Source organism: Notolepis coatsorum (genome assembly GCF_963971535.1).
Source record: "Notolepis coatsorum genome assembly, chromosome: 1".
Taxonomy (NCBI): Eukaryota; Metazoa; Chordata; class Actinopteri; order Aulopiformes; family Paralepididae; genus Notolepis; species Notolepis coatsorum.
Window position 1 is genome coordinate 291,591,103 of NC_140165.1, and position 13,077 is coordinate 291,604,179.

The window sequence follows — 13,077 nt, forward strand, 5'->3', positions numbered from 1 at the left end:
TGGGTGGTGGAACGGATATCATAAAAGACATAATCTGAAGCAAACGAATGTTTCCCTGCAAAGTAGCCGGGTACATACAATGAATAAGAACACAACGTTTAGTAATGAATATATATTACAGGTAACCCAAGCAATTCAATATATTCAAAGAGTAAACAGCATAGGCTATTGTTATGTTATAGACAGATGAATAGCCTAATCAATAAAGATAAATAAATAATTTCAACATTAGGCTAATAATACTGACAAAATGTTTTTTTTTGCTGAATGTTTATGTTTATTTCAAGTCAGGCAGATATCAAACACATCATTAATAATACTGTTTTACAGAAGGCAGGAATGGGGAAATCGAGGGAAGGGAATGACATCTTTAATGTTCTCAACCCCTAGAATGCATTGCAAGTATCGTTCAAATCCCATTCCGAATCCACCGTGAGGGACGCCACCGAACCTCCTCAGATCCAGGTACCTGTGGAGGAAGACGTTCGGTGTGAAAGATGACATCTGGTCGCGTTACTAGCACATTTCAAATTAACGTGAATTAAACTAATTAAATGTCGTTTCATTTACCACTCATATGTGTCTGCTAAACCAGCCCTGGGGGAAAAAAGAACAACACAAAAACATGTCAGAGACGCTTGCTCCAGTCCTTCGGTTCGGTTCAGTCACTTGCATGTATCCCAGATGGGAACCTTGGCTTGCAGCCAGGGGCTCAGCTAAAACAACTGAAAGAATGAATTATGTATTATTATTATCGCTCTTTTTTTAATAGACATACAAATCTTTATCAAGATTTTGAATACAAAAACATTCATGCTCTGCTCCACAATAAATCCTAAAATGAACAAAACTCTTTATCCTACATGCACAAGTATATTCTGAAAACAAGATTGTGAGAGTGATGGTAAAATAAGGTGCTGTGTGTGTGCTGTGTGCTGTGTTACTAACTGTGCCAGTCGAGTCTTCAACAGATCCAGCCTCTCCTCTCTCAGCGAGCCCCCACACAGTTCTCCTATTCCAGGCACGAGCAGGTCCACTGCAGCCACCTGTGTGTGTGTGTGGGGGGGGGGGGGGGGGGGGGGGGGGGGGTGTAGTTATCTATGACATTCAAATCTCTACAATAATTCAACTGGCCACCACAGGCAGGATTATTTCAGTCAACAAATGATTGATTTTCTTTTTTAATTTTTACTACTGTACATCAAAATGCCTTACCGTGTGCTTAGGGTGATCCTGGTTGTCTCTTGCATAAAAGGGCTTGAGTTCATAGGGGTAATCAGTGACAAAAAGTGGGACGTTGCCACAATGTTTCACCAGGTACTTCTCGTGCTCCGTCTGAAGGTCACAACCCCACTGCAGGAAGGAGGAGCTAAAGGTCAACAGAAATCTTTAACACAAAGGTTATCTCACCTGTGGGCCACCGCCGTGTGGCGTATAGTCACTAAAGTAGCAGTGTTCATAGACAGTTTTAAAGGAACACAGCAACATTATGGGAAATGTGTTTACCGTCTTCTCCAGGGTCAGACAAGAAGATAGATACCAATTTCCGGCTGCAAGCTAGCCTAGCACAGCACAAATTAATGGAAGCGTATACGGACCAGGTAGCCTAGTAGTTTGGGAGAGGTGTTTTTGGCTAACAGCTAGGCTACCTGGTCCGTATACGCTTCCATTCATTTGTGCTAAGCTAGGCTAGCTTGCAGCCGGATAGCTTTCTACTGAACGCAGAGAGGAAATTGGTATCTATCTTCTTGTCTGACTCTGGAGAAGACAGTAAGCGCATTTCCCATAATGTTGGCGTGTTCCTTTAAGGGGAAAATCCACCCTAAGACTGAATGTACCTTGTCCAATGATCTTGGACAGTGCAGTCAATATCTATAGACATAGACAACTGGCTGCCTAAGCTGGAGATCACAGCATCAAGACCTGAATTTTTTTTTCTTTTTTTTTTGGGTCTTTTTCCCCCTCCATTTTCCTCCGATTTTCTCCCATCCCAATGTTAGTCGTATGCCAATTCCCAGTCCCTTCCTGATCGCTGCGCACTTACCCCCCACAGTCAGATCATCTGGGAGAGTGGAGGCTACCACGTGCTTCCTCCGACACACGTCCAGCCAATCACCGCTTCTTTTCACCTAGCAGCGCGGATTCTCATTGAGAGGGCGTAGCGTGTGGGAGGACCACACTATCCCCCTCACGTCCAATCCGCGCTTAGCAGGCGCCCCGACCGAACTGTAGGAGTCGCTGTTTACAACGACCCGGACCCACCCCGCCAGCTTCTCCCACCCTCTGATACAGCCAATTGTATCAGTGCAGACGGCCAGCCAAGCTGGTGACAACCCCGGAGCTGTGAGCTGGATTCGAACAGGCGAATCGAGCTCACAGCTCCGGGGCTGGTGACGAACGCAATCTCCGCTCGGCCACCTAACCGCCCTAAGACCTGAATTTGTAATCAAGTGACACTTTTTGGAATTGGTCCACTGACGGTGAATTAGTGACTGACTTTGTGGGCTCACAAGAACTTTTCTAGTAAAATCACCATGGGTGCTGTCATAGTGTCCTAGGAGTTGTTCCACTATTCAATGTAAATGGTGCATTTATATAGCACTTTACAATGCAAGGTGCCAACCTGCTTATCGGGAGCATTTATGGGTTAAGCGTCTTGCTCAAGGACACTTCGACACGCTGCCCGGGAGGAGCGGGAATCAAACCGGGAACCTTCTGATTACCAGATGACTGCTCTACCTCCTGAGCCACTGTCGCCCCCATGTCTATGGAGCAGCTCCAGGATTTCTCTCTTGATGACATCATCACTTGTGTCTTTTTTCTTTAGTCTTATTTATTTTGCACACAAATCTCACACATAATTACAGCTCAATGAAATACATGAAAAAATAGCGATAGGGACTACTTAACTCTGTCTCAAGAATTCATATTCACAAATCGAAACTGAGCTGTATAAATGCCTTATGAATATCATTTGACCCTTTCACTACCAGTGAAAGGTTAACCTTCTGTAGTGTGGTAGTGAAAGCGTTAAAGTAAAGTGTTACCAAAATAATATGTCAGTTCCATTTCAGGGTGGATTCTCCCGTTAATAGAATGATAGCATTAATAGCAAGAGCGCAAGGGTAGACTACGATATCCAGTGGACAGTGTCTATGTATGCATTTGATTTGTTGTCCGTGTTATTCTGTGTGTATTATAATCACTCACGTCTGTTTTGAAGGTGAACTTCTGCGAGGTGCGGTTCAGAATGTCTATGGCCTCAGTATAGCTGACCCTGGAGGCAGAGAGATGGTGCTGTCAGTATGAACCCTTCAGATGAATGCTGCATTCGTTTACAGTCGGAGGTGGGAAGTTGGACGTGGGAAACGCGTCATCTACGTACGTTCAATCTACAAAGTCGGAAAAACATGGATGCTCATGCTAAACCTTTTTTGCCAATTCTTTCTTACAATTAGTCTAATATACTTACAAATGTACTCTTAAAACAGCTAATAACAACGTTAGCGTTCATACGACGTGTTGAAATGACGTCAAATGGCACAGAGGCTTGAACTGGAGGTTGAGAAATCAAACCCAGAGTTTGCGACTAGGAACCCCCAAGTTGACGAGCCGTTTTATTCGATTTTTCCCAGTAGGAAGTTGGAATTTCCAACCTCCGAGTTATAATGGAATGCAGCAGAAGAACCAAAAGTCTATTTTCAATACAGAGAGGTGGTGGGTCTTCATAGACATTAGAGTTTATGTTCTTTCAGGTGATGTAAATCATTCACACTCAGTGATTTAGATTTGACTATACAACTATAATATTGTTGGCTGTTCAAAACATTTCCCAAAGGATCCGCATGGATCTTTGCCTAAAGGATTAATTTGGTGAAAATGAATTAATGTAGGGATACATTCTGTATTACTTACGTGTTGAATTTCGTCTTCAACATAGCATCCACTTTATCCTTACATATAAATGAATAAGGGAGAAAAAAAAGGGGAAATGATTAGAGGTTAGGATGGTAATAGGACAGGGTCATACTCATATCTATGGATGGTACACTGTTCACTACTGTATGTATCTCAGTAAAGAAAAAACAACAACACCGTTGCCACAGAACTTGATTACCATAATTACCGGCGACTTGAGCTACATAACCAATAACATCAACAGTTCTATCTTCAATATTAGTCGTGGAAGTGGAGTCCCTGACGTTAGCCCAGACAACACAACTCAATAGACTCAGCATCATAAAGAGTAAGGCTGACTGCTCAGCATCATAAAGAGTAAGGCTGAACACTCAGTAGATTCAGCATCATAAGGAGTAAGGCTGACCACTCAGTAGACTCAGCATCATAAAGAGTAAGGCTGAACACTCAGTAGATTCAGCATCATAAAAGGTAAGGCTGACCACTCAGTAGATTCAGCATCATAAAGAGTAAGGCTGACCACTCAGTAGACTCAGCATCATAAGGAGTAAGGCTGACCACTCAGTAGACTCAGCATCATAAGGAGTAAGGCTGACCACTCAGTAGATTCAGCATCATAAAGGGCAAGGCTGACCACTCAGTAGACTCAGCATCATAAGGAGTAAGGCTGACCACTCAGTAGATTCAGCATCATAAAGGGTAAGGCTGACCACTCAGTAGATTCAGCATCATAAAGGGTAAGGCTGACCACTCAGTAGACTCGGCATCATAAGGAGTAAGGCTGACCACTCAGTAGACTCAGCATCATAAAGAGTAAGGCTGACCACTCAGTAGACTCAGCGTCATAAAGGGTAAGGCTGACCACTCAGTAGACTCAGCATCATAAGGAGTAAGGCTGACCACTCAGTAGACTCAGCATCATAAGGAGTAAGGCTGACCACTCAGTAGACTCAGCATCATAAAGGGTAAGGCTGACCACTCAGTAGACTCAGCATCATAAAGGGTAAGGCTGACCACTCAGTAGATTCAGCATCATAAAGGGTAAGGCTGAACACTCAGTAGACTCAGCATCATAAGGAGTAAGGCTGACCACTCAGTAGACTCAGCATCATAAAGGGTAAGGCTGACCACTCAGTAGACTCAGCGTCATAAAGGGTAAGGCTGAACACTCAGTAGATTCAGCATCATAAAGGGTAAGGCTGACCACTCAGTAGACTCAGCATCATAAGGAGTAAGGCTGACCACTCAGTAGACTCAGCATCATAAAGAGTAAGGCTGACCACACAGTAGACTCAGCGTCATAAAGGGTAAGGCTGACCACTCAGTAGACTCAGCGTCATAAAGGGTAAGGCTGAACACTCAGTAGATTCAGCATCATAAAGGGTAAGGCTGACCACTCAGTAGATTCAGCATCATAAAGGGTAAGGCTGACCACTCAGTAGACTCAGCATCATAAGGAGTAAGGCTGACCACTCAGTAGACTCAGCATCATAAAGAGTAAGGCTGACCACTCAGTAGACTCAGCGTCATAAAGGGTAAGGCTGACCACTCAGTAGATTCAGCATCATAAAGGGTAAGGCTGACCACTCAGTAGATTCAGCATCATAAAGGGTAAGGCTGACCACTCAGTACTCAGCATCATAAAGAGTAAGGCTGACCACTCAGTAGACTCAGCGTCATAAAGGGTAAGGCTGAACACTCAGTAGACTCAGCATCATAAGGAGTAAGGCTGAACACTCAGTAGATTCAGCATCATAAAGGGTAAGGCTGACCACTCAGTAGATTCAGCATCATAAAGGGTAAGGCTGAACACTCAGTATCATAAGGAGTAAGGCTGACCACTCGGTGTCCTCTACTACTCACCCCGTGTTCAGTCCCACGGGTGTCCTCTCTACTACTCACCCTGTGTCCAGGAGCTACGCGCTTGTGAAATAGATCCACATCTTCCACACAGTTGGTAAAGACATGCTCTGTAGCAGACTTGAACATGTCCTCCATGACCTGGGGAAGCACGTGAGGCCAAGTTTAGTGTTTAGGAAGTCCACAAAACAGAAAAGGGGCTTTTTGACTATTTTTAACCTGAAATCCTATCTTTCTGTTGTGAGGAGGACATGTGATAATCGGACGGAAAACCTAGCATTGCATTATGTGCCCTCCCCCCCCCCCCCCCCCCCCCCCCCCCCCGAGAAACTCGTGACGTCAACCCGGCGGAGAGCAGACCTCTAGTGAACTGCAGACACCATCTCCTCAACTATTTCTTCCCACTTTCCTCGTGTTGGTTTCTACTACAGTTCAAAACAGTTGAGGAAGTAGCGCCTGCAGTTCACCAGTGGTCTGCTCTCCGCCCGGGTTGACGTCATGCGACATCGAGCTCTCGAGAGATGTGGTCGGGCCAGGTTGGTTAAGTTGTATGTCTGATTATGTCCTCCTCGTCAGACTCAAATTCTTTAATGCCTATATTTATTGTAGCCTATAATATAACCGATATATAGACCCTCAACTGCACCTTTGTTTACAGTTTATTTTTCTATATTCAGAGTTAATTATATAGTTTACAGTTTTATTTTTCTCTTATTTTTATGTTCAGATACAATTGTATTGCCTATATTTATGTCTTTCTACCATTACCCTGCCCATACCTGTACCTCCCCTCCCCCATGCTGCTATGAGTGACGCCCGGATTTCCCCAAGGGGATCAATAAAGGATTCTTATCTTATCTCATCTTAACAGAACAGATAGGATTCAGGTTAAAACAAATTGGCAGAACGCTCCCTTGAGCTGGTGGAACGACTGAGCCGATACCCTTTGCGTGACACCGAACTCAAGGACAATAGCGCACCTTGGTGAGATCCTCCAAGGAGTGAGTGAAGGAGACTTCAGCCTCCACCATGTAAAACTCGGCAAGGTGACGCCTGCTCTGAGAGTTCTCCGCGCGGAACGTCGGCCCAAATGTGTAGACTTTAGAAAACGCCCTGTAAGACCCCAAGACACAGAGAAGGTGTCACACAGGACAGAAAGAGAAATAGAGCATGTGTGTGTGTGTGTGCGTTTCTCCCTCTCTCTCTCAAAAAGAGGTATAGAAGAATGAATTCTTCGCTCACCCTGACATCACCTCCAAATGCAGTTGTCCCGACACAGTCAGGAAGGCTGGCACTGAGAAAAAGTGTTGATTCTCCTTCTTGTCCTGCCCAGAGGGCTGTGGCGAGAACAGAGGCCATATTTAAATTAGTCATGCAACATTTAAAGATGCATTGTGCAAGACTTTCCATCGCTGGGAGTGAGGTCCATGTAGACTCGACCACACACATACACACACACACACACACACAAACAATTACGTCGGAATAAGCATGCAATTTAGTGGTTGAGTCTACATGGTCCTCAGGTGACGGGGTCCGGCAATGAGCACCCTGTAGATTCAAGCACTGAAATTACAGGCTTATCCGAGCGTATTTGTGTGAGGTTGAGTCAGCGCTGTCTCGTTTCAAAATTATCAGAAATCTTACACAATGCATCTTTGAGTTGAGAGGGGATAGGGCGATGTGTTGCTATTGCTGGCCACACCTCAGGCTCTCTCAAGAGAGGTCTGGAGAAATTCACAGTATAATGTTACTATAGCTATATACATTACATTATAGCTATACATACTATATATCATATACTGTATATTATAGCTATAGAAAAAATTATTATAAATGGTGCATTTATATAGCTTTTATCCAAAGCGCTTGACCATTTCTGTACCTTACATTCACCCATTCACACACCGATGGCGGAGGCAACCATACAAGGCACAAACCTGCACATCGGGAGCAATTAGGGGTCAAGTGTCTTGCTCAAGGACACTTCGACACACTGCCCGGGAGGAGCGGGAATCGAACGGGGAACATTCCGACTACCAGAAAACTGCTCTTACCTCCTGAGCCACTGTCCAATATAGTACCTTATTATACCTCTCTTGGCAGAGCTGAGGTGTGGCCAGCAACAGCAACCCCTCTCCCCTATGCCCACTCAAAAAAGAGAAAAGAAAGAGTAAACAACGTGTAATACCAAGCTGGGCTTGTTAGCCTAGAGGTCCCTCGTTGACAGCATTACAGATTCTACCTTTAATGTCCAGTAAGTATTATAATGAACCGGTTTGTAGACACTTACTTCAACCTGGAAAAGCTCCCCAGCACCTTCACAGTCATTAGAGGTAACCACTGGAGTGTGAATCTGCACAAAGCCATTTTCCTGCAGAATCAAAGCAAGCAAGTCTTCTTTATTTCTTTCATTTAACCAGGAAAAAGTCTCATTGAGATAAAAGAAAATCTATTTTACAAGAGCATCCTGGCCAAGACAAGCAGCAGCACAATAAACAGGAGTTAGATATAAAAACATACAATAATATAAAAAGGAACAACATAATCACAAATTATAAAAGAAAATATGCATCAATATTCATCAACATCAGAGTTCATATATAGATATAAAATAAGATAAAAAATAAGATTAGCCTAACATCCTGATGTCCTCACCTTGAAATATGACTGGATTGCTGCAGTAGCTTCACTTCGTATCCTCAGCAGGGAACTGAAGACGTTGGTTCTAGATCTCAGATGAGGAAACTGGCGAATATATTCAAGGCCATGTCTCTCTTTGACTTTGAAGGGGAAATCCTAAAACAAGAGGGTGTAGTGACATATATATATATATAGTAACAGATTTATCATGATGATCAGTATTTCCCACAGGTTCTTTGCTTAAAGGGCACTTCACCAAAAAACAATGCTGATTTCTTTTGCAAATAATCTCATGCACATCCAAAAACTCTAAACAGTTTTGCACACATTAATTTAGTTTGACAGTTATTGAGAGTAAATTAGTTTGAATATGGCCATCGGTGATGTCATTGAAGGCATTGAATCCTTGTGTTGTGATAATTACAGCACCATGAAATGTAGATGAAAAAATAGCAATACCTTGTCTTATAGAGACTGCTACCTTATCATTTCATTGAGCTGCAATCCCTCCTACCTCCGGCCAATGGCCTCTAACTACACCCCTTCAAGACCCATCAGGACAGCTGAAAGTTTAACGCATCCATAAAAAAATAACTACTAACCTTTGTACTGTCCTTTACCATTATGCACTTTGCTACTAAGGAATCTACCTTGCCTATAGTACTACCTACTATGCTAATAAGTCTATACTACTATGCTGCACCCAAGACTGTGGCACTCAAGTTCGACACCGTTTGACGAACAATCTTACTTACCCTTAGCTGCCAGAGTTGTACCCTTCCTGCTGAATGACTAAATGTAAATGTATTATGGTGGGCCAGTCTGATATTGTGTGATGTGGTGGGCTGACACAAATAAATAAGTGTACGCTAATGATTAGGGACGCACCAATGAGAAAATTTTGGGTGATACCATTAATATATTTTCTGTATGACCAATATCGATATAATATGGTTTGTATATTAAAAAAAATTCCTATGGTAAATTATTTTATATACTGAAAGTGATAACATATGAAAACACTGTAAAATCTTAAAATAATTCATTTTGACATCTGCCCAGTTCTGCTCATCAGACTGATAAATACATTTAAAAATCACTATCATTCGGGCGGCTGGGTAGCGTACTAGCGCAGTAGACTAAGCACTCGCCTACCACCGCAGAGACTCTGGGATCTAATCCAGCTGTCAGCGGTACCTCCGGCTTGGTCAGTCGTCCCTACCAACACAATTGGCAGTGTTAGTGGGTGGGAAGCCGGTGGGGTATGTGTCCTGGTCGTTATAAACTGCGACTCCTACTGGGCGCCTGTTCAGCAGGGAGGGGATCTGGGGGAAATAGCGCGAACCTCTGCACGCATTGCGTTCCCCCAGTGAAACTCCTCGCTGTCAGGTGAAAAGAAGCGGCTGGCGACTCCACATGTATCGGAGGAGGCATGTGGTAGTTCTACACCCTCCCCAGGCCGACAGTGGGGCAATGCGCGCAACGACCAGGAAGGGAATTGGCATAACGACTAAAACATTTCAAATAAATCACTATCATCTGCTGGTGTGTGTTCGCCGATATACTGAATATCTGCCAGTGGACTAATGCAGAGAAGAAGAAAAAAGATGACTGTATATATTTAGTGTTATAGCTGTGGATGGCGGGACTGAGGAAGACGTAAGGGCAACTCTGCACTTTACACTTTATATATATATATGTATTTAAATGATTAATCCTCCACTGCACTGTTTTTTGTCCTGTGTCTGTGTTGGTGTTTGTCGTTACTGTGAAAAAAGAAATAAAAAATACATACACTGTAATGCTGCAACAATTACCAATGTGTTTTTATACAAATGGCTTAATAAAGGAATCTGAATCTGAATAGGAAAAGCAAGAGCAACATTCAACATGTTAAACAAGATCTGGAAAACCCGAAACATCAAACTCAAAATCTTCAACTCCAACGTCAAATCCGTACTGCTAAATGGCTTCGAAACCTGGAAAACCACCATCATTAATAAACTGCAGACCTTCATCAACCATTGTCTGAGACGTATCCTCAGGATCTTCTGGCCAAACACAATCACCAACATCAAGCTGTGGGAATGCACCAAGCAAGAATCAGTGGAGGTCCAGCTGACCAGGAGAAAATGGAGCTGGATTGGGCACACACTTCGAAGACACAAAACCGCAATAACTAAACAGGCATTAACCTGGAACCCACAAGGCAAGCGAGGCAGAGGAAGACCCAAAAACACCTGGAGAAGAGACACTGAGCAGGAACTCAAGACGAGGGGACTGGCATGGAAACAGCTGGAGAGGATGGCTCAAGACAGACTGGGTGGAAACTTTTCATCAATGGCCTATGTTCCGAAAGGAATAAAAGGCCTAAGTAAAAGTAAGTAAAAGTATATATTTACCACAGGATCACATTCTCCTACCACACGGATTTGGTCTGCCTGAAGTTCAACAGGCTGTTTTCGGCTCGGACTTGCCACAAGCTTACCTGAGACTTCAACAGCGCTCCCAAATGTTAGCAATCTTGATAACAAAAATTAAAAGTGTTATTAACGCCAATGCACATTTTACACTACAGACACAGTAGACATGGTTAACTACAAGGGAGATAGCTAAGAATCTTAGTAAGATCACACAAATGTAACAGTACTATACATGTATGTCCCTATATGCCATAAATGTCATGATGTCATGTATGTCATAAATGTCACTATGAATTGAAAATGGGGGACCCTGATGTAAACAAGACAAACGTCTTTCTCTGGTCTGCATCCCCTTAACAATTGTGTGTATTGAGCCGTACTGTATTGTACCCATTCTGCAATCTGTTAAATAAAGTGTTCATTCATTCATCCCTCACCTGTCGTGCAGCTCTGAACTGGCAATAATCTGCAAAGACTGCAAGGAGCTCCCATCATTCACATGAAGAAAGAGGTTTTCTTTCTGAGATCTGACAGAGCGAACCCAGCCCTAAATTGGAAAAAGATTATGCATGTTTATGAAGTTATCGGTTGTTTTGTTGCGGCATACTTGGTTAACAAAATAACCCTATACAATTAAATTAAACATGTAGCTAAGCATACAAATGCCAATAACAATTGATTGATTGAAAACTGTATTAACAGATTGCAGAATGGGTACAGTACAGTACAGCTCAATACAATTGTTAAGGGGATGCAGACCAGAGAAAGACTTTCGTCTTGTTTACATCAGGGTCCCACAACAAGACGTAGTTAATATAAACATAGGGGCTTGGTGGAAACTCAATGTACATTATATGCAAGGATAATATACATACCAACAAAAGTATACGGTAAAACAATGGTAGCCTACCTGAACCTTGATATGTGTTCCCAATCCAGCACCCAGAAGTGCTTCAGACACTCTCAGCTTCTTTGGTGTCCTCTGACAGTAATGTCGAAGACAAGACACCGTTGCACGAGATACAACAGTTGCGGCTGGTAACATTGTTGTAACAGGGGGCGGCTACTAAGGCAGAAATGTTATGAGTCTAATACATTGTAAGTAACACGTTTTTATTTTCATAAATTATTCTATGTCTCTGTTGTTTGCTTGGAGAAGTGACTTTCACGTTGCCCCTCTCTGCCTGCGATTCATTACAGAAAGACTTCCTGTTTAGATCGATCGTCATTGGTGCAGTTCAATCACGTGGTGGTTGACTAACCAATCGTATTACGGTGCATCTTTTGGGAGCTGTAGTTTTCTGAACGGGGCCTAATTACAGGAAAGGAGGGTGAATGAATGAATGAATGAATGAATGAATGAAAACTTTATTTAACAGATTGCAGAATGGGTACAATACAGTACGGCTCAATACATACAATTGTTAAGGGGATGCAGACCTGAGAAAGACGTTTGTCTTGTTTCCATCAGGGTCCCCCATTTTCAATTCATATAGACATATATGACATACATGACATACAGATAGTCAGTACTGCTACATCTATACATTTATGACATACCAGATTTGCAAATACAGTACTGTTTGTGATACAGAAGGAGTCAAGAAAAGGGAGTATATACATTTGACGTAGAAACTGTACATTGGAGGTTGGGTGGGGGGGGTTGGGTACATTGGGATATTGACAACCATACTGGGTAATTTACATTGGAGGTGGTTGGGGGGGGGGCGGGGGGCATACTGTATAAACAAGTAACACTGTACATTGAGGGGGGGGGGGGAGGAGACACTGTACAAACAAACACAATTGTACATTGAACTATTGACAAAACCATACTAGGTAAATGACTGTACATTGGAGGGGGTTGGAATGATTGGGTTAGGATATTTACAGGGGCCAGTGTTGAATTGCAGTCTCCCGTAGGTGTCCCTTGAGAGAGGTTTTGAAAGTGGGTAGTGATCCACATTCCTTTACAGCTTTGGGTAGGGCGTTCCACATTGATGTGGCATAATTGCGAAACGTGTTTAGTCCCTTATTTGAGCCGAATCTGGGTTTGACATGATTTGTGGAGCTCCCTCTGGTGTTGTGATCGTGGTATTCACTGACCTTTGGGAAGTATTTTGACATGTACATGGGTACCTTGGTCGTGTAGTGTATCTTGTAGACCAGGCCCATTGCAAGTTGTTGTACTCTGTCGTCTACTCTAAGCCATCCTAGGTTGTCGAAGTGGGCA

The 13,077-nt window shown here is 43.1% G+C and overlaps 1 protein-coding gene across 2 annotated transcripts; it reads right to left on the bottom strand.

Annotated features, from left to right (window-relative positions):
• Positions 1-293: 293 nt before the first annotated feature.
• Positions 294-12,014, bottom strand: nars2 (asparaginyl-tRNA synthetase 2, mitochondrial). 2 transcript variants are annotated; one of them, XM_084320698.1, is made up of 14 exons: positions 11,755-12,014; positions 11,282-11,391; positions 10,824-10,944; positions 8,437-8,577; positions 8,072-8,152; positions 7,021-7,115; positions 6,759-6,891; positions 5,821-5,919; positions 3,916-3,953; positions 3,211-3,277; positions 1,216-1,353; positions 949-1,046; positions 571-597; positions 294-469 (listed from the first exon to the last, which is right to left on the bottom strand). In XM_084320698.1, exons 1-14 carry the CDS (start codon positions 11,887-11,889, stop codon positions 325-327), a joined length of 1,428 nt encoding a protein of 475 aa, XP_084176824.1. In that variant the 5' UTR covers positions 11,890-12,014; the 3' UTR covers positions 294-324. The 2 variants fall into 2 exon arrangements, with proteins under 2 accessions (XP_084176824.1, XP_084176825.1); XM_084320699.1 differs by lacking the exons at positions 10,824-10,944; positions 11,282-11,391; positions 11,755-12,014 and adding an exon at positions 10,434-10,476.
• Positions 12,015-13,077: the final 1,063 nt, after the last annotated feature.